General features: G+C 44.3%; 1 protein-coding gene across 1 annotated transcript in view; it reads right to left on the bottom strand.

Moving 5' to 3' along the window:
• The window catches only part of EGLN1 (egl-9 family hypoxia inducible factor 1), a 56,468-nt gene extending 33,561 nt beyond the window's left edge, over positions 1-22,907 (bottom strand). Inside the window, exon 1 of the mRNA XM_006036267.3 lies at positions 22,607-22,907. Coding sequence (XP_006036329.2) covers positions 22,607-22,894 — 288 coding nt within the window. The 5' untranslated portion in view covers positions 22,895-22,907. The remainder of the gene's footprint in view (positions 1-22,606) is intronic.
• Between the last annotated feature and the right edge of the window lie 6 nt (positions 22,908-22,913).

The following is a 22,913-nucleotide window of genomic DNA, read 5'->3' as shown; positions in this document are numbered from 1 at the left end:
TGCTGACCTGGCTGGCCTTCTCCCATCCCCAGCAGCACATGGGAATCCAGCTTCAGCTGCATACCGCTCTGGATGGGACAGACCCGCTCAGGTCGGCACCAGCCAACAGAGGTGGCAGCAGAGCCGTGTGCCTCTCGGGACTGACCAATTCAGGTAGGGGGAAAGTGCAGCTGAGCCCCTGCTGGGCTCATCCTGTCCCAAATGGCACACAGCTACTCCTCTTCCCACACGCACCACATCAGCAACGTCAAGCTGATGCGGTGGGTGTAGGAACCTTGTCCCTTCCCCAGCCCTTCAGCAGCCATTAGGAAGCTGCTGAGGGGCTGGGGGAGGAACAAGGGGTGGGAACAAAAGTAAACAGTGTTTACTTTCGTTTCCCATTGCAGCACCGCGGGCCACAGAAAATGGCTTGACGGGCCGCGTGGCGGCCCGTATGTTGGACAAGCCTGCTCTAAAGGAATCCAAGAAAACACCAGAAACACTTTCATCTTATCTAAAAATCTCTCAGTTGGCTGGCTGTCAACCAAACTCAAGCTCAAATATAGGCAAATGCAAATTTCAAGTTCATTTCATCAGTAACCACTTCCTTCTGAAAACTTCAGTCTATTTTAGCTTACAATCTCTAGCTATTTCTTTTTAAAAAGTTGAAAAAAATCAAGAAATCTGGAAAACTAAAAATCCTTTATTTTTCATGCTTTCAACTAACAGGTTGTACTCCCCATATCTTAAAATCAAGCTCATATCAAGATAACACAGGTCTGTTTTTTCTAATCAAGTAACTAATTTGAAACTAGATGTAACAGCTTCCTTTTAAATGTACACAAATGAGGTTTAAAGATATGCTATAGTTCTGATGTTTACTAGATGCCTGTGGGAAGGTAAGGCAGGGAGACACTTTAGAGACTAGAATGGTTCAGAGGGGCATGACCTTTTGAAGACTACAACTTACAGATGCTAAGAAGGGACTGAAAGAAATAAAAGATGTAATATAAAACAGAGAGGGACAAGTGGAAGGGATGCTGCTAAGTGGATTGATTAGAGCAATTAAGGCTATTAACATCTGCAGGAATTTGGGAACAGCTAGTCCCGGTAATGAAATAAGAAGTCACAATCCCTGTGGAGACCACAGTTAATACAATTTAGTCTACACATGATTCCTTGTTCTGCAAGAACAAGAACACCCCTGTATCTGCAAAGTGAAATTAAGCAGCTAATAAAAAAGTGGAAGCACACAACATCCCATTATATGTCACTAATTCAAGACTGACCTAAATGGGCAGCACTCAGGAACATCTACTGTCCATTTGTTATGCAGTGGCCTATATCAGGGGTGTCAAAGATATGGCAGGCAGGCAGGCTGGATCTGGCCCATGAAGCCCTGTCATCCAATGCATGGTGCTGCCTATGGATGGGGCATTTCCAGAGGGAATGCGGTGGTACAGCTACTCCCCCCTTTCTAACATGACAGGAACAGCATATAGGGAATTTTAAGTCCCCAAAGAAGGTAAGATTTGTCCAGTTCCCACCTCCCTTCCACTCCATGCTCAGAAGCATGTCCCTTCCCCATCTCCATCCCTGCCTGGTGCTGCCGTAGTCCTGAGGATGGAGGGAGCTCCAGAACCACTCTAGGTGGGCTGTGTAGGGTCTGGGTTCAGGCTGTGGCAGTGGGTTGGTTCCTCTTCTCTGTCTGGTCCCCTTGAGTGTCCCCCACTAACCCAGGCACAGGAAGGGGAAAGTTGTCTGACTGCCACAATTGCTGCTGTCCTGTTCAGGCCAGCTGGAGCGGCTCTGAAGGGACATTAGCCATGGCAGGTGGGGATGGAGGAAGAAGGCAGGAGTGGAGGGAAAATGCTTCTGAGCATGGAAGGGAGGGGGAGGGTGGAATTCTTACCTGGGGACTGAAAATCCCTGGCTGCTGCTCCACCAGTTGGGGTTGAGTGGCCAGGGCCAGGGAGGGAGGAGAAATAAGGCTGGGAGCAGGGGGTGCAGCCACCACTGCAGCACTATTTACTGTTCCTACACCCACCTGTGTAAAATCCTAGATCTGCTTCTGCCTGCGGATCTTAGACTGGATCCACATGTGGCATGCGGGGGAGTGGATCTAGCCTCTGGACCTAGTCCCATGGTACTCATCTGACCTGCAAGGCTTAATGAATTTGAACCCCCTGGCCTAGATAAAAATAGACTCAGAGCTTTGATCCTGTTCCTAGTGGGAAAGCATTAATGTTGCAAGTGTTAATACTGCATCATTAATTAGTGTCATTGGGTTTGTGAATCCATGAAAGACTAGGCTTGGGCTTAGGTACTGAACTTCCCCCTATTCAGCATGGCTAAATACACAAGCAGAGAAGCCTGGTAAAGAACAACACCTTTATTTATCTCTAGGTCAATAGCTCTCAACCTTTTCAGACTCAAGGCACCCCTGAATAGACTTGAAGAGCCCATTGGAAAATGCCAGCTTAGTTTTCACTTTTTTTTTTGCCTATGAAAAATAATTGAGCAGTTTCTTTGTTGGAAAAACTTCAAAAGACCACAACTATGGATTTCTCTTTGGAATCTCTGCAGACAAGGTTCCTTGGGTGAATCTGATATCTTTTATTAGACCAACCCAAATAGTTGGAAACTAATTATTAAGCAAGCTTTCAGGTTCAAAAACCCCTCGTCAGGCTAAGGAAGTTTCAGCAGTTGGTGTGTGCTCTTCCTGGATGGAATCTCTGGATTTATCTTGTGAATCATGTTTGTAAACTTAATGTTAACATTGTGTGGCACCCCGTGGCACCCTTGAAAGGATCTGAAGGCAACCCAGCATGCCCTGGCACCTTGGTTGAGAATCACTGCTTTAGGTGGAAAAACAGAAGTAGTAATCAGCCACAATAGTCTGAAGTCAGGTGGAACATAGGACAGGCTAAAGCGTAAAGCTGGGAGAAAGCCTTTTTTCTGAGATTCTACAAATCTGCTGCCCTACTTAAGTACCTGTGAAGTATGCAAGATAGCGATACTGTTAGCACATTTTATCTGAGTTGGCTCATTCAAGTTAATTCCCATTCACTCTAAGGACAAGCTAAGTGTATAAAGGGCTGTACCACTCTTCTGACTGATTGGAGTCGAAACCTGGGACAAAAACCTTCTCAAACATGACTTCTATTTTTAGCCTTAGACTAAATTCCTATTTGAACAGGACAAATCCATTGTCCCACACCAAGTACCTGTGAAGGATCCAAATTAACACTTTGGCCGAGTTAACTGCCATTTAAACCTTGTCTGTTTTGATGGGAATCATACCTCAATCAGCCCCAGATTAAACTTTTAGCTGAATTATGCAGAGAGGGATATTTTTTGTAGGTGACAATCCAGTTGGTCAAATGCTAGAATCCTCAGATGTTGAGGAAGTAGGCTGTCACCAACAACAGCTTATCCCTCTCTGAACAAATTGGTCTAAGGCACCACCCTCCCTGCCTTCCATGTGAACGAAGCCTGGAGCTCTTCAGCCTAGTATCACAATTCTCAACCAGGGCACTGTGGCATCCTGGAGTGCCTTGAGATCCTTTAAGGATGCCATGGAGTACCACACTATTAGCACTGTTAGATGCAAAAACCCCCACGTGAGTCACAAAAACCCAGAGACTTCAAACAGAAAATCAGTGCAAAAATGTTTTGACCTCTTGTGGTCCAAGTTCTTTGCAAAAGAGGAATTTGCTGTTGTTTGCCCATAGCCTTTACTCATTTTTGACTCATTAGCAATCCTTCAATTCAAGGATGATCACTACCACAGCTCACTGATGGGTCTTGAGGCGACTTAAGAGTCCAATCCTTGAGCCATAGATGTGTCCACAGAAGTTGCAAGCCTTTTCACAGGGAAGACTAGGGCATAGGACAGGATTCCTCTCTTTTTTCTTCCTCTGCTCTCTTATCTCTACTTTGAGGGCAAGATGCTTTACCTCAAAACAGGCTGCTGCTTGGTGGATGTTGTGGTGCCACTGGAATCAGTTTTCAGCCACCTCCTCCCAGCCCTCGATGTTGGCAACTGTTTTCTTGAGGTATGCCTTCAATGAATCCTTGTAGCATTTCCTTTGGCCACTGCAAGATCTCAGGCCACAACTAAACTGGGAGTAGAGCACTTGGCTCTGGGAGTTAGGCACCTGCACACAATGCCTGGTTCAGCAAAGTTGGTGCTTGAGGATCACCAACTTAATGCTGGTAACACTGACTTCAGCAACGATGCTGCCATTTGTACAGTGACCTTCCAAATTGATGCAGAGGATTTTCTGGAGGCATCATTGGTGATACCTCTCCAGAGAGATGACAACAGTAAATCACCCACATTTCATATTCATAGAGGAGAACGGGGATGATAACTGCATTGTAGACCTGGATCTTAGTTTCTTTCTAGAGACTGCAATCAGTAAAAACATGCCAATGCAATTTCCCAAAGGAAGCACTTGCACACGGGATCCTGTGTTAGGTCTCAATGTTCATTCTCTGAGAGAAGGCTACTGAGGTAAGGGAAGTGCTTGACTACCTTCAGGGTCCTCCCTCAACAGTAGTTTGACCGGGGGGAGAGGGGAGTCACATTCATGGCCTGGAGCAGGCTGATAGAGTATTTTAGTATTCCTGAAGTTAAGAGGGGGGCCCTAAAGTTCAGTAGGCTTCTGCAAAGAGATCCAATGCTTTCTTTAGGTTTTCCTCGGTGCATGCAAGGATGGCGCAGCCATCGGTGTATTGAAGATCAAGAATGGGTGTTTTGAGTCCTTTGGTCTGAGCTAAAAGCGTCCCAGATTGAAAAGCCCTTTGTTGGTTCAGTAGTCAATGTCAGTTCCAGAAGAGAGGCTGCTCTCAACAAGAACCAGGACTGTCAAAAATAAAACTAAATAAATAAATAAATAAATGCTAAACAGAATTGGGACAGGGACCTTCCCTGACCCCAGTTTGGATAACAAAAAGATGTGTTTCCAATTTGCTATAAAGAACGGTTGCAGTTAGCTGGTCATGAAGAAGCCTCAGGACCTTGATGTATTTTTCAGGGCATCCAAATCTGGCCAGTACTTTCCACAAGGCTTCACAATTAATGGAGTCAAAGGCATTAAGTTTGCTCAATGAAGGCCACACACAAGTCCTGATGTTGTTCCTGACACTTTTCTTGGACCTGGCCAGCAAGAAAGATCACGTTAATTGCTCTGTGGGAAGGTCTGAAGCCACAATGCAGCAGGAGTTCTTCAGCAAGAGGTAGAAAACAGTTCAGGAGGATGCAAGCGAGGATTTTCCCTGCTGTGAGAAGGAGGGCAACACCTCAATAGTTCCCACACACACCTTTCTCGCTTTCTTGAAGACAGTCAGGATGTTGGCATACCTTGGCTCACAGGGATCTCCTCCTTGTTCCAAAAAAATTGCTGTAGTTTATCCATACTCTTACTCAAAAAAAGAGTAAGAGCTGACATTTTCCAAGGAGTGACTTAAGTCTAATAAGCAGTGTCTTGAGTCCAAAGAGGCTGAGAACCACTGGCCTAGCAAAAGAAAGATAGAGACCCAGTGGCTGAAGCCAAAGTTGGGTAATTCAGACTAAACATACTGTTAAAAATTTGCAATGGTAAGAATAATTAACCATTTTAACTGAGACAGGGGGCACATTCAGGACCAGGTCTCAACCTCAACCTGACCACCTGTCTACGTGGGGCAGTCCGCCCAGTCTCTCCTGTCACGACTTGCTGGTTTAATAAACTGTTGTTTTAAATGGAACGCTGCCCATTATAATGCCCCGATGCCAGGGGGCGCTATCCATAGCTCTGTACTGCCCCTACACCGTGGCCCACGCCTCGCAGATGGCATCCAAACAAGTTCTTACACTTTGACTTGAACTTGGCCTCTCAGCATCGGAGAACTTCTTGGAGTCTTCCTCTGACCCAATTACGCGGCCTTGACATGCCTGAGGACTTACTGGGGTCGTGACTTGCCCTGACTCCTTGGCTGAGCCACACACTTGGCCTCCGGCCCAACTGTGACCTCAGGCAACCGTAGACTAACCTTGGCCTGTCCACCCCCTACCCGGGGCTTCAACTTGGGCCCTACACCTGGGGCCTTTCAACTATGCTCTCTCACTAGGGCCTTCACTGTATAGCTGACATTATTACTCAGAGAGTTGGCCTATGTGCTGCCCTTCAGACCATCCCTTCAGCCCTACCCAACACCTGGATTACGCGCAGTTCTTCGGGGCGCACAGACGCCTCCTATTCTGTGCAGGCTGCCTCTGTTCTCATGCCCTCTCCCTAGAGCTACACTACTGCCCCCTCTCTCTGAGGCCACACAACTCCCCCTCACACCAGGGCCTCTGGGGTCTTACACCCCTGTGGGGCTCAGGTGGCTGCCGCCGTGCCTGGCCCCTGTGCCTGATCCTGAATCCAGGTAAACCACCACGATGTGGGGGCTGGGGTTTTAAGGCACCCCTTCCCACCTTTACCTGGGGTGGTAACTGGCCTGGCATTTTCTGGGGGACTGTACCGCCACAAACAGCCCCACCAGGCCACCCATCTGAAGCAGGGTGCAATTTTGAGTCATGCCCAGGACCAGGAGCCTTCTGCCATCGCCACAGCTCCTGCCCTTACCTACAAGACGTTCCTGAGCAGCAGCTCAGCCAGATGCTGTCTCCTCAACTGCTTGCAGCAAACTGCTACTTCTGCCCTGCGGGCCTAGACTTAAAACGGCCGCCTTATCGGGGCAGGCCTGTACCTGCTGGCTGCCTACTCCCAGCCTTAAAGTGGCAGGCACCCAAAAGTGCCCTGCCACAGTAACAATTTACCAAAGATCATTCTGGATTCTTTCACTGGAATTACTTTAGTCAAGCTTTCTCAAAATATATTTCTAGTTCAAGCAACAATTAATTCAGGAAACTCCAATGGCCTGTGTTACACAGGAGGGCAGACTAGATGATCACAATGATATTTTCTGGCCAGAAAAATATACACAGATGCAACACATCTTCTCCGTTAGCAAATACAGTACCAGATTCAGTGTAAAGGCCATATGTATTTGCAAAAGCAAAATGCTCTAACAGCTATGCCACTCATTTTAATGATCTTTTCCTTAGAAGAATTACATGCATTAAAGAAAAAAACCCAAAAATAAAATCTAGTATTCAACTTTCATTTTTGCTTGATTACTTAAAGGATAGATTCTCACCTCAGTCAGGGGGCATGAATGCAAAATGCAAAGATATACACAAGGGGTCAACAACCCCCAGCCTATGTGCCAGAGCATGGCATGCAAAGGCATTTTGCTTGGCATGCATGCCTTGGGGTGGACGGTGGATAAGGGGCTGGGACTGTGCTGCCACAACAAAGATTGGGCCCCTCGCAGCTTCCCTACTACCCACCCCTGGCACACCAACATTTTATAAGTTGAGGTTGAGGTGTTTCTGGCACTGGCCAAGAACGTAGCTAACCCCTGATGTATACCATTGTCAGCTAGCTTAGCTAACAGCAGCACAGGCTAACTATTAAAGTATGCAAGGTCCTTACCCCATTTGCCTACCATAGTTACCCAATCTAGTTAGACTGGAGTAGTTCAACTGCAGTTCTGTTTACAAGCAAGTATGTTTTTGGTGATATCTGTTATTGGACCGAGTGCATAGTAGGAAGAAACAATAGACATGAGAGGGGGCAGTTTGTGCCCAATAGCAAGACCTTTATTTCATTTTTAAATAACTTTAAAGTGTTTTTTAAATATAATTAAAAATATTTATTTAAAAATAGCAAGGTGTATATATTTTTAAAAGTTAAGTCATATTTAAAAATTATCAACTAAAACATTTCAGTGGATTACAGGCTTTGAAAGTACTCTGTTTTGTAAAATCTAAAAAGTATGGTTCTTGGAGATTAAGGGAACACAGTTGGGAAGGAGAAACTATGCACACCATGAAAATATTCTCTCTCCTCTTAGAAGTACTACTCAGTCAGAGCAAACAAATCACATGTTTGGGGAAGGCTGGTTCCCCAGTTTTGTAAGTACAGAATACACTGCATCTTTTTACTGCTTACTGATCAGAATTTGTGTTACAGCAATAAGAAAATAAGTTTTGGGGTTTTTTTTGTTTCTGTTTTTAATTTTACAGAAGTATGAGAACTGGCAGAGGACAATGGGCAAATGTAGTATTCTCAACTACTAATCAACTCCTAGATAAACTAAACTTGCATAGTTCTCTACTGACAGCATTCCTTTTAAAAAGCAGTTAGTGGGAGTCAAACTTCTGGTCCAACTCACTCCAGCAGAGATGTAGTAGTTATTCACTGTACCATTCCTAAAAAGATACATTCTGATTTGCTTATAAAAATGTGTGTTTTACATTTCTCCATTCAAAACTACCATACTTTTTTTCCCTCCAAAAGGTGAACTTAATTTTACGAACAATATTTCAGATTGTCTGATTCTATTTTTCTCCTCCACTTCAGACCACACATAAGGTTAAGCCATCCAGAAGTGTAATTGGCTAACATCTATTTCACTAGGCATAATATAACATGCCAGCTGGAATTTAATTAGCTCAAGATGCCCTTATCAACTAGCCACAGTTTCCTTTCTCACAGTGGTAAGGCTATGTGCCAACTGCCTCAACAACAATGGAACAATTTTAGCTGAAACTAAGAAAGGCCCAATACGTTTAATTAAAAAGCTGATCAAATATTGTTTGAATAAAACAAAAGTTGTAGAGTTTGGCTTTTCTGGTAAAGGTTTGCTGAACGAACAGATGTTTAAACAAGGACTGCAGAAAGCAAATCAAAACTGCACATTAACTGACCACAAAATGCTCTAAAAAAACATTTCATATACTACATCCTCAAGATCATTAAAATTCTGCTAGAGTTCTCTCCATTCTGAAAGGAGAATTCATATCAGAAATACACTAAATTGCAAGCACTACAGCAATTTAACTTGTGTTATTACACAACTAGCCTATTCCTGGACTCCATCAATTAAAAGAAAAAGAAAAAAAAGACTAGCCTAGCCAAAAGTATCTGCACTCTTCCAAGCTGTACAAGGCACCACAGCATAACAGATACTGCCTCTATAAAAGGTCACTCAAGTCACAGGAAAGGCTGGCCCATCCTCTGTCCTCTCATTAAAAACTTCCAGAACTATTACCCTGATAAACGAACCCTCAAGCTGAGGGCTGGGATATACATATAAAATTGCTTTAAAAATTTGTATTTTAAATAAAAGCCCATCTATTGGCCTTCAGAACATTTTACTCAGCTAACCAATGCTCAGTTCAAACGATCCCCTCTCCCTAAAAAACATAGAAAAGCTTCTCAAGTTTGTTCAATACAGTCATCTGGCATCTTTTCCAAGATCCTGCCTGCTGTTTTCTGAAATGGGCAGTGCAGTGTCAAAACTGCTCTTGAAAAGGGAAGTGATAAGACATAATAATAAGTGACCGTCAACACTATCATATTCCTTTGAAGAGTGCCCCAAATTGAGAGGAGATAAGGGAGATAGATACAAGATAAGCAGATAACTGCAGGCTCAGGCTTGTTCTTTGTCTGGCTGATCCCCACCCCCACTGCAAACAGGTAAGCATTAAAATACAGGCATCCCACATCTTATGCACATTTAACTTGCGTGAATTCAACTATACGCGGGTGGGGAGGGGGGCGGGGCTTGAGTCTGCATGCGGCGCTGCCACCTACCTGGAGGCCCGGACACCACCATGCTGCCAGCGGTGACTGCCTCTGACTCCAAAACCTCCCGCCGCCACCATGGAACCGTGCTCGGAGCTGTGTGGCCGGCCGCCGGGCATGGGGGTGGCCGGGGGGGCCATCCCCACCACCACCCCGCGCTGCACCGCTGCTGCCGGCCGCACAGCTCTAAGCACGGCTTCACCGCGGCGGCAGGAGGTTTTGGAGGCAGAGGCAGTCACTGCTGGCACGGTAATATGCGATTTCACTATACGCGATTTTCGCCTTTACGCGCTTCCTTTAGAATGTAACCCCCACGTAAGATGAGGGATGCCTGTATATACATTTGTTTGAAACTTGGTGCCACTCAATTCAGAAAAGTTTTGAAGGGGTGATACAAGTCCAGTGAAGGGTGCCTCAAGTCCAGTGAGGTTGAAAACCACTGCATTATATGGTCCCTCATAATTTGGAGGACCATAATTCTGAATAGCTTCTTTGGTAGCAAATCAGAGTTTTTGAAGGCCAACAGCCAGAAAAATCAACTAAGCTTGATCAGACCCCAAAATTAGTATAATTCATTAATAAATTTAACAATAAATTAATCAATTTTAAACAAAATGTATTTTGTTAAGATCTACTAAAAATCTGACATTCCTGCCTATACAGTTCAAAGAAAGCTTAGATTTTTTATGCCATGTTAAAAAAAAAAAAGAACCTGGACTTAAAATTGCTCAAGTGTATTTCCTCACCATCCAAACATTAATAAGGGAAGAAGTTGAGGCAAGATCTTTAAACACATGTAGTAGTTTCCAAGTTTGCATACAAAGACTGCATGGGACTGTCCAGTCCAGCAACTTGCAGCCTGAAGGTTCTCACCACAATTTACCAGGTGGTTTGAAAGGTCATGATCTAATTGATCCCGACTGATCTTCCATAGAAAACTTGATCAGTCAAATTCAGAACCCAGGAGGTAGCTCAGATGTCTAAGCAATTAAAAGAATGAACCACAGAGCTAAAACACAGAAGTTAATGCTAAGAGGAGCAGCATTTAAAAAGCTCCGCTGCAACTGAATTTAGGGTATTTCAACACACCAGACTGCAACAAGAGCTAGCTTGGATGTAGGAAGCAATCCAGCTGCATTTAACACTCCCCCACCTCTTAGCTAACGTACCCTGTTTGTCAACCCTCTGGGTTTAGCTGTTTAAATGTTTGGCTTTACCAAGATGGCAGCAGTTCTGAGAATTCACTTTAGGTCAGGGGTAGCCAACCTGTGGCACAGGCAGCCTCTGTGTGGGGAGCACAGCATATGAGGGAGAAGACTGGCAGCATAGTGGCAAATAGAGCAGGGAACAGAAAACAGCGCAGGAGATGAAGCAGAGAGCACTGGGCAGGAAGCAGAAAGCTAAGCAGCCTAGCAGGTAAGGAAAAGGGATCAGCATAGCCCATGGGGAGGGTACAAGGCTAATGTGTGGCACACCTGCCAAAAAGATTGGCCCCCACTGCTTTAGGTAAACTTTATGCACTCAGGTTTTCGCCAGAAAACACAGGCACCCAAGTGATTAAGTAGAGGTTCTGTGAATCGCTCACTCGGATTCTAGGCAGACAAGGTTCTTTGGACAGATGTGGTCTCTTGTATTAGACCAACTAAATAGTTGGAAACATTGTTCTTTGCAAGCTTTCGGGCACAAATACCCTTCTTCAAGCATAGAGAGAGTCAGGCACAGGGACAGTCACTTGGATCCTGTCACCCAAACACCACCTAAACTGCAACTTTGGTGTCTAAGTCCCTTTTCAAATCTGGGTCCTGCATCCCAACATAAAGTAGATTCCATTAGTCTCAGAGGATTGGGGCCCTATGGAAGTGCACGGGCCTCCCCGGCCCACAGTCGGGTCACCGGGGTAAACCGAGATCTGTGGCCAGGGTCCTGGAACTGGAACCCGGCACAGCCCTCTGGCTTGTCCTAGGCCAAACTTCCAGGTTGACCTGGGATCCCCCACATTCTGAGCAGAGGGAACCGGTGGCCAAGTCCACTCGAAAGGGGTCGCTGGGTATCGACCCTGCGGCTCCACATACCTGTTGGGACCCTACGGAAGTGCACGGGCCTCCCCGGCCCACGGCTGGGTCACCAGGATAAGCCTGAATTCACGGCCGGGCTCCTGGAACTGTGACTCAGCAAGGCCCTCAGACTCGTCCCAAGCCAGACCTCTGGGTTGACCAGGCCTCTGCCCAGGCACCTGGGCTCCCCGACGCCCCAGGCAGGGGGAGCGAGCAGATGGGTTGATTGCTCAGAGAAGTGCAAAACTAGACAGAGACCATTTCCCTTGAGTAGAACAGGCAGCCTGGTAAGCTCAGACAGCAAACACAAGTGTACAGAGTTAAGCTGCAACTGTTAGATGTGTAGAGGAAGTAAGATACAATATGGTATCATCTGGAGAGAAAGCGTCTTCCAGAATTCCCAGTAAGATTTCTAGGGTTCTGCTAGGAGGAGTCCAGTTGGTTAAATGTAAAACATACATCAAGGCTATTAGTACATAATCTAAACACTAGGACTGATTACACATTCATGGGAATTACTCAAACCTTCATAAGAAGAACAGGATGCCAGGAGAGACCATTTCCATTTGTAAAGGAGACTCTTAAGTAAACTCTTCAGGAGAAAAAGTTAAACTTAACAGGAAAGTTCACAAAAATATACCCACTAATGTTACTGAAACAATTAGCTATAAAATATTTGAGGGTTGTTGCCATTAAAACACATACCTCTTTCAAAGAATGTCAACCTGAAAATATAGTGACAAGAAAAGATGACTCCTTCTCTCAATGGAAAGACTATTACGAAGTGTCCCATTTGATTACCAGACAATGCTGAAGTAAACTCACCAAGGCTAGGATGGCACAGCATGCCAAAGTGGTAACATTGGCAAAAAATGTTGACAGTATTGACAGGACATAATGAGACTAATGACCCAGGGTGTGCTGAAATCACCGACGTGCATAAACAATGGAATGAATACAAATCTTTAATCCCAGAGTTGCCAACAACTCAAAAATGACTGCAGCCATGCAGTTAAAAGCATTAAAGAAAACTAATGCTGCACAGAGCTACCCTGGAGCACCAGAGAACAAAAGAGGAAATCGGGGGAAAAATTCAAAGACTACAGAAACTGTTCAAAGTATAACAAGTCTGCAGGGGCAGTGGAGAGCTGGAACTGCCCTACATGGCTACAGTTCTGAACAGGGACCTCCAAAGATGACTGCAGTCAGTAAGGAACAGAAACAGCCTGTTCTACAGGGTAGTTCTGAAGCCTTGGAAGGTGTAAAGAGGAGGTTGGCTCACCTGGGCTTCAAACGGCCAAGACTTTTTGCAGACCTAGAGGAATTTGAGCCCGACATGCTCGTTTCTGTAACCAAAGAATAAGGAATCCAGTTTACACACTAGCTTTTGAAGGAGAAGTCTATGGGTGGATCACCATTTTGACAATGGGAGTGGGAGTAAAGAACTTTTTCTTGCCAGCACTTGAATTGGCTACTTAGGCTAGGCAGCATAATCACAACCTTTGAGAGAAGTGGCATCAGGGAAAGCACTGGTCCTATCCCCATGACTTATGAGGGAAGGAAACTAAAGAAGATAGGTGTTGCTCAGAAAAACTGAACAATGGACTCAGGAGATAGAAAGAGATGCCAAGAAAAAGAGGCAAAGAAGAGGGTGTGTAGAGGAAGCAAAACAAGATAGTGACATAATGTTTCCACAGAAGATTTTATAGTCTGTATTTCACGTCTCAGGCTTTAGGAACAGATTTTCATGCTTGTGAATTGGCTATTTTAGGAAATATATATGAAGATCTGTGTGTCAACTGCATTTGCACCATACAAATCTCTGTCAATACTAAACTACAATTCTCTATTACTGTACCACAATATAATCTTTAGTATGTAAAGAAACAATTTTAAATACTAAGCACTATACTGTTTCAAAATGACAAGGCCTCATCTTAAATGCATGCACGCGTGCATGCACACACAGAGCAATAAAAGCAATGGACCCCTCAAGTCCAATTCTGCTATCTGTGTGACATACTTGCTCTCCTTTTATGACAAATGTCTTAGCTAAAATTTGCAACAAAACTTACCATAAAAGACCATGTTTTCTGACTGAAAGTTTCCTATATAATGACTGTGCTGCGTATAAATTCATATATGTTGGGATTTTGCTTCAAAATAAGTCTTTTGACTTGGAATTATATAGTAATAGAAATTTAGGGTTGGAAGGGACCTCAGGAGGTCATCTAGTCCAACTGCCTGCTCAAAGTAGGACCATCCTCAACTAGACCATTTCAGTCAGGGCTCTGTCAAGTCAGGCCTTAAAAACCTCCAAGGACTTGACAGAAACATTTTATTTTGAGTTTCAGCAACTGATAATGAACAAACACATCAAAATTCATCCCTCTGAATCAAAAGGCCACTTTCAATAATTCAAGTCCAACATAAAGGCCTTTTGATAACTTCTGACAGAGCTGATTGTTCAAATTTGGAACACAGGATGTTTGAATGAAATACAGTAAATGAGGAATATTTGTAACGCATTGGATCCATCAAGTTTACAGATTCTATCTGAGCAGAAACACAGAAACCGAAAACCACACCATGCACCCACTGGTCAGGTTATTCTCATCCCCAGACTCCAGCCACATCTGGAGTGGAATGTGACACCCGTAAGAGCAGCGGACACTGAAAGATGAGTCAAACCTGAATATCTGAGATAAACCAACTCATGACTACCCGACAAGGATAGTCAAACCTGACACGAATTAGTTACACTCCTTAATGTATTCTTTCTAAAGAAGAAGAAATTAATTTAGTGATGGTAAAAGTAATACCAAGACCCTTGGAGACTGACTGAACTCACCTATGAACTTCTATATAGGCTATGAGTCTCACAGTATAGATAAGATGAAGCGCAAGCTTTTCTGAATGGCTCGGGTACCTCAAAACACATCTTGTATTGAGAAAGTCTAGTTTGGTCTTCCTGCCCATTCCACGTTTGGCTTCTTTAGAAACCTCCATAATAAACAGAGATATAGCATCAGGCCAGATCTCTAACCCGAGAGATTATTCACCAATTCACTGCTGTTTCTAAATGTTGTTTCCACTAACTTTCACTACATAAAACATTTCCCCTTTAGCTTGCTTACTCTGCCGTTGAAAAAGATTCCCAAATCTCTTCCTTTCATCAGCTCCATACACGTTCCATTATATATCTGTGCTCTCCTTCCTCACATCCAGCATGCAGAAATATCTTGCTTGCTTACTTACAAGCATCCTGCTTTGTCCGATACATCTGTATCTGATAGATGCTATTGGCTGGTTATGTTTCCCTTTTATTTCTAATCAAAACTCAGCATTTTTACTAATAAAGTGGCATGAAATCTTGTCTACTAAAGAACTGGAAATAAATTATTACTAAAACTTGAAAAATTCACTCATTCCTGGAGGAATCTTATCTACAAGCCAGCTACAACAAAATGATTCTCTCTCAATAAATGAAAGCTTTAATTCCTAGATCATACAAAGGCAAAAATTACACTTGGTTAACATTAGAAGTGTGAATCACGCCCAAGTCTGAAGACTACTCCAGCCTCTGCCAAAAAGGACGAGTGGGGAAAAAAGAAAAAAAAATGAAAATTTTTGTCAGATACCGTTCTGATGCTATTCAGAAACACAAACAGCAGCAAAAGTAAGGAAAAAAAGGGCAATTCCAAGACATTGCTGCTTGGGAAGCTACAAGCAATACAAAGGACAAGAACTAGAATTAGTTAGAGGACTGAAACTAAAAACCTAGAAGCATGAATGGGAAACCACCCATTCATTCTCACATTAAAGCAAGGTAGCTTTGGGTAAGCTTTTGTTAAGGGTCTGTATAGTGACTACCACAATAAGGTCCTGTTCTATGACAGGTGCTCTATGCTATAAATATAGGGCATTGCTACACAATAAATAAATAAGGAACATTAGCAAGTCTACCTCCTAGCAACCAAACAAGCTGGAGAAAAGTGGGCTTCAAATTTATGACAACTAAAATATTAGGCCCATGTCTGATAAGAAGTTCCCGAAGCAGGGAAAGCAGCATCCTAGAAAGGACCCAAACATCCTCCCTTTTCTCAGCCTCCGAGATAAAGAAAAGGAGACAGGATCTCACCTAGGCACTGCCCAGAAACAAGGGGCTCTCCAGATTGGAGAGCAGGTTGATTCCTTTAGAACAGGGGTGGGCAAAATGTGGCCCACAGGCCACATGCAGCCTGCCAAGCCATTCAATCCGGCCCACAGGGTCCCTAAAAAAATTTTGAAAATGTTTATTTATCTGCCCCTGGCTGCCTGTCATGAGGCCCTCGATGGCTTGCCAAAACTCAGTAAGTGGCCCACCACCCAAAATAATTGCCCGCCCCTGCTTTAGAAGCTAGTTAGGAAAATGGACACACACACACACACACACACACACACACACACACACACAAAATATAAAGAGGAAGGGGGAAAATGCATTCAATTACAATAGTTTGGGAGAAGAGCCAAAAGAAGATCTAGAGAATGAGTGGATGAACACAAGAAGGCAGACACTGAAGATGACAGGAAGAAAAACAAACAAACAAACAAAACACACACCATGGTCTCTAACAGTGGAGGCCACACTTGACAGCTGTGACACAAATCAGCCCTGCAACCTCCCCAAGTGTCACTCCAATCCCCTTCCTCTGATTGATCACCAGCCACACTTCTCTTCTGTTCCCTGCCCTATGCTCCCTGCTCAGTCTGCTGCTGTGATGTGCCCCACACAGAGGCTGCCTGTGTCATTTGTGGCTGCCTCTGATCTACAACAGGGGAGAAAAAAAAGGTTTAATACACAAACAAGTGGAAGGCAGGCTGGAAGGTTATTTGGAGACAACCAAAAGAAGTAGCAAGCTACATTAAAAACTACTGAATACTTAACTGATAATGTGTTATAGTTAAATGCAATATATTTGTATGCTTACCTTGCACAGGGTCTGGCCTTACAGATGCAGCGTCTGATGAAGTGAGCTTAGGCTAATGAAAGCTTATCGATCTCCGATTTAGCCTACAAGGTGCATCTCTACCCTGCCTTCTGCCTAACTTCAGACTAAGGGAGCCAACTACTTCTCTCTGCTTACAGACACTGATATACCAATACTGGCATAGCCCTGATGCAGGTTAAAAAAAGTTTCATTTATTTAATTAGACCAATTTAAAAAAACAAAATGAATGTAGTTAAATCAGTGCAAACCCCTAACACAAATGGATTTAAAATAAAATCACTTATTTCACCTGTATTTGATCATTTACCAACATAAATTGCTTTACAGTAAGTGAGTTATCTACACTGAGCTACTTAAACCAATGTTGCAATTTGAAATAGATTTCATTTAACTATTTAAATATTTCCCATTTAAATAACCCAGCCTTCCTTAGGATAGTAGATGTTGAGTGTAATGCTTCAAGCCACACCTGCTGGTCATTGACCACAAGGATGAAGATTATTCTTTTTTTTTTTTTTTTTTTTTTTAATCTTCAAAGAAATGGCAAGGTGGGGTTGTAGTGAGGGTGTTAAGTAGTCCTTGACTAAATCTGAATTGGTGCCTTGCATCTCACAATAGCCTGCTAAATTTTTTTCATTACTAAAATCAGTTGCTTAAAAACTTTAGACCTTTTTTTTCCTAATAATACTAACCATTTAAGTGTAATTTGTTTTTTTACTCCACAATGAATTCACTTTGTAAAATATCTTTTTTTTTTTTAAGCTAAAAGCACAGAAAACAGAAGTGTAAGCTTTTTATAAATGTTTTCAGGCAGTGAAACAACAGGAAAACTCAACATTCCCAGCTTTTTACTATGGTTGGCATGGAGTTGTTTATGAGTCGTTCTCTCTCCTAGCAGAATGTGCATGCTTACAGGGCTTGGGCTAGATCTGGTAAAGGTTAACATTTCAATAAAAAAATTTAACTTCTGAATCATTATACCCACTCTTACCACATAGAAAGCTGACTTGTTTTTGACTACGTGTGGGCTAGAGTTCAACAAATAAGGAGAAGACTACAATTTTGCCCAAAATAAAGGTTAGATCCAGGAAAATGCCAAAGAGAGGTTAAATGTCTGGTTATTGCTTAAAAACATTTACAATTTCAGTGTTAAGATGCCATCATTATTGAAGAGGCAAATTCTGAAGTCCAACTCTTTAGTTTACACGTTCTTTTTAGAGATTAACTAAAATAGCGGGGGCCAACCTTTCTGGCTAGTATCCACTAGTTAGCTCCACACTTTCACCAATCTCATTCTCCTACAGCTCTGCTTTCTGCTCCCTGCCCTATCTGGCACTGTTCTGCCTGTCCCTTCCCTGATCTGTCACATACCACACAACTTGTGGCACCTGCACTGTAAATTGGCCACCCCAATCTAGAAGCTGCTTGAACTGCCTTAGAATAATTGTATGCTATATATACACTGTCCAAAACCATACTAGTACAGTTGAACACTTATCCTACCAAACTCAGAGAGGATCGCCCTTATCCCATGATACACAATGTGGACTAAGTGACATCAATATTTTATGAAGTGTAATTAATATGAACTTAAACTTCTTTATACACACACAAACTAAACAATCCAATATACCGAACCACCCTCCCCTACACACTGACTGAATGGAAAGGCAAGATTTTGTTATATGGACTGCTTGCTATAAATTCAGTTTACATATACTGTGAAGAATATGTAAAGAACACGATGTGACATGTTATGCCAGATATCATGTATGTTTGGTCAACTCAAAGCTGGATCAGTACATAAAGATGGGCATCTTACTCCTATTCGCCACTAACAGCGTACTGCTAGTGTAAAAATAGTTCAAAGCGCTTCTTGAAAAAGTTTATTACATGGACATTCTCTACCCTGGTCTAACCAAACCTAATAACCACAAGCCAAAAAGCAAGGTGGCCAACTACAATGACCTAACATAAATCTCCATTGCCTGTCCTGGCATTAAGAATGCAGAAGATAAACTGAGATGCTTACCACAATAAGACTTTTCTGGTCTCTGAAAAATAGTGAGATAAAGGCCTAGCAGACCAGCGCTACTGCAATTCTGCATAGGTGTAGGGCCTGGGAGAGAAAGATTGATCTTCACAGCACCACCAATCCCTTCTACCTTTGTAAAGGAGCTTTTCCCCCCTCTCTCTCCCACAATCCACTCATGAATTAAACTGAAAGACTGGCTCTTACTTTCACTCTGCTCCTGATGGGGGAAGTAAACTTACTCAATGTAGCATAAACACTAACCCCATCACTCTTCTCCTGTTCTTTTGCTTTCCCCCTAATAGGGAATAACAGCTCATCTCTAATTCCAGTATTTTATCTGTTGTCCGCCTTATCACATCCCCATGTATTTTGGCAGGAACAGAGTGAATCAGTTTTAATCTTACCCCCAACCTTTTGAAGCTGGCTATGGAGACAGTTTTCTCTTGCCAGTGTACCTCCTAGAAAGAGATATTTCATTTCACAATTAGCCAAGTGAAATGAAGTATCTCTTGTGGGGCAGACTTGTATGTTATCCCTAAACTGTCAAGCATCAGCCATTGTCCGAAGATGGGAAAATACTGCAGTCAAGGTACCAGTGGCCTGATTCTTCAGCAGTTACTGTTCTCCTTCCTACAACCCCAATTACATATTTTTAAACAAACATGCTGCGAATGCACTGTAAACCACAGAACTGAAGACTGAATTATAGAAATACAACGCAGGGTTCACCATTTATGTAACATTTCACCAAATTTAAAATCGAAAAATGGCGCAGATTTTAGGAAGCTAGCTTGGCAGAACTATAATTTTATGCTTTATGGGGGGCAGATAGGGAAGGAGGAAGAAATCATTTTGCTTTAAAATATCCAAACATATGGGGCTACACCAGAAACTGAAACAATAAAAACATGTCAGGCAGCACTTCCTAACACAGCACCCCCACACGCACAAATGTAGCGAAAGCCTGAAGGTATGCAAATCATTAAAAAAATAAAAGTATGCACACCTTCCTTCAGCAGAGATGCCAATTTAATTTGTTGGAGCCAAAACAAATCCATGTTTTTTTCCCCTTCCAGTGTCTCCCCCTCTCCTCTCCCATAATTTCCCACCAGCTGATGCTCTGCAGCTGCAGCAACAACAATCTGTCTGTAACAGCACAGACATAGGAAGGTTCTTAGCAGTTCACTAGCTTCCTTATATTGGAACAGAGAGCACTCACACGTGCTCCGGAGGTGGGGGGTGGACAGCACTTTAAAAGGCGCAGCTCCGAGAGCTGCTCTACTTAAAGCACTGCCACATCTTGTGCATCAGTGTCCCCCGTGCTTGAAAATGGCAGCGGGGACGCTTGAACGAAAGCTTGTTTGACAAGCTTTCGTTCAAGTGCCCCCCCACGCTGTTTTTAAGTGTGGGGACACCGATACACAAGATGCAGAAGGCTGCCAGAGCACGGCTGGAATTGCAGCACATCGGAGCAACCTCGGCACTTGTGTATAGGCGCACAGACTTGGTGAGTTAAGAAGGATTTCTGTAGAGAAGATTGTTTAACTTTGTGTGAAGAAGCATTAGGTGTTTATGACTAGTCCTTTATCAATCTAAAGATGTCCTACAGTTTCCTGCTAAAAGCTATGAATTCCTTTAAATACCTGAAGGAAAAAAAAAGAAGAGTTGCAAGATGTTATGACAAGAAACTTAATTATGTAGTCAGAGAACTGGTGCTTGAGAGAAAATATAAGGCTTATGCACAAGAAATGAATGGATAAATAAATATTTAGCAAAATTGGTAAACATCTCAAACCCCTTCTCATTACCACTCACATTTCAGTGTGGGGTATGAAACAAAGCCGTCAGGGGATTCCAGTGCAAACTAGATGCTTTTCTGAAAGTCATCCTTATACCTGTGGATTAAAAGTTGTTGTACTTACAGTATTTGGCAAATTTTAAAAAAGTCTAGCATATGTATAGGCTAGTGTGTGTGCGTGTGTATATAGGCTTTCCCCAGAATGTGTGGGGAATGGCCATTTTCTGTCCGTACATACACAACCTACACCTGTCTAAAAGTTTCTTTCTCCCTTACCACACCAATGAGGTCTGTAGCAATGCGAGGAAGTCTTGTGTACATGCTGAAATCTTGAAAGCTAATAAGCAGAAACTTAGCAAGCAAAAGCCTAAGCAACGTTGCAAGTTTTCATGAGAAGCATGTGAGAATTTCAGTGAGAATTCAGTAAGAATTATGACTTCAGAACTAATAATCTAAAGTAGACAAGCAAACTGGACAAATGCTGCTGGAAACAGGGGTGGGGGGGAATCAAAGTGAGTCTTCTCAATCGAGTTCAATTGATTCATCATTTCAAATGTGTTTTTCCCAAGAGGAACTGTGCATTCTCTGTCACGTTCAGAACAAGTCGCACACGTACACACACACACACCTCCAACGAAACACTGCTCCCAACTGTGACCTTGACACTCTTTTGTAATGATCTTCCTGGTGGGAAGCCAAAGCCTGATGCGAGGCCTCTTCCAGCTGTTTTTTCCAAGTTTCTTACGCTCCCACGACAAGGATTTTGCCATGGGAGTTTCACGCTCACATAATGCTCGCCTATGCGTGTGGGAAGGCAGCCTTTGGGGAAAATGCTGACAGGCCTAGCCACAGGATCACAGCCACAGAACAGGTTCTACACTGCTAGCAAGCTACCCACAGTGCCCCAGCCCTCAAGGGGAAACACCACTGTCACAAGGATGGAGAGGGAGGGGAACACTTCAGCTTCTAGCACTATCCACTCCTCCACCTCTGCCCAGTCTTTGAACAGGACTGCACCTATGCTGAGGGTTGGAGCGCCCTGGGGAGGGCCCTAGGACGCCAAAGGCCATTTATAGACGGGCTCCAGAAGGCAGGGGTAGTGCTTTAATGAGTGCTGAGTGTCACGTGTGTCAGAGCCCTGTGCTGAAGAATGGTGGCAGGGGCACTTTGAACTTGGTTCCCTTTGAACTTAAGTTTAAACTGCCCCTGCCACCATTTTCAGCACAGGGTTGCTACACATGATGACACTGGAGTCTGCTGGAGTGTGGTAATTACAGCATATCAGAGCAGCCACCCTGCACGTGTATAGGAGCCCCAACAGCCCAGGTGAAAGCCGAGGGTGGGAGCACCCTGGGGGGCCCTACGACACCACAGCTCATTTACAGGCATGCTCTCGGAAGCAAGGGGAGCACTTTAATTAGTTAACTAAGAGCCATGCTAATTAAAGCACCTGGAGTTTCATCAGTATCAGCATCCCCATGCTGAAAAACGGGGGCAGGGCGCTTTGAACTAAAGCTTGTTGAACGAGCTTTAGTTCAAAGCGGCGCCCTGCCGCCATTTTTGAGCACGGGGATGCTGATGCACGTAATGCTGGTGTTGGCTGGAGCATGGTAATTACCATGCTCCAGCACACTTGATTAATTGAGCCTGCTCCAATGCGCTGTAGTGATGGCGTGTCACAGCAGGCTCTGTGCACGTGTACAGGAGCCCCAACAGCCCAGGTGAAGGCTGGGGGCTGGAGCGCCCGCGGACCCCATGGCCCAAGGGAGGGCCAAGGGCTTGGGAGCCCTGGGGAGGGCCCTCGGACACCACAGCCCAGCCAAAGGGCAAGGGCTGGAGAGTCCTAGGCAGGGCTGGAGAACAGAGCAGCCCAGGTGACGCCCTGGGGACCGAAGGGTGGGGGGTCCTGCCCCAACACCGCCAGCAGTGCTGCTCCCAAACGAGGGTTTTTAGAGAATGAACCCCCCCCCCACCGCTCCTTCAGCCACAGGCCGGGAAAGGAGGGCAGAGGGAAGTGCCGAGAGGAAGAGGCCAGGCTGCGAGCGGAGGGAAGCACTCACTTTCGTACGGCCGTTGATCTTGTAGTCGCCCAGCTTGCCGTTGCAGTGGCGGATGAGATCGTCCATGCTGTTCATGAGCAGGCCGATGGTGTGGCAGCCGGGCTCCTTGCCCTCCACCCAGGTGATCTTGTCGCCGCGGATGTCCTTGGACGAGTCGCTCTTCTGGCTCACCAGCTGCCCGTCCGTGAAGCGGCCCGTGTGGTGCAGCGCCCGCACCTCCTGCGCCACGCGCCCGCCCACCTCCTTGCCCAGGAACTCGTCCACCACGCAGATGCCGTGCTTGTTCATGCAGGGCACGATGTACTCC

This window comes from Alligator sinensis, unplaced genomic scaffold (genome assembly GCF_000455745.1).
Source record: "Alligator sinensis unplaced genomic scaffold, ASM45574v1 scaffold932_1, whole genome shotgun sequence".
NCBI lineage: Eukaryota > Metazoa > Chordata > Crocodylia > Alligatoridae > Alligator > Alligator sinensis.
Note: the sequence above shows the minus strand (reverse complement) of the source record. Positions and strands in the feature narration are given on the sequence as shown.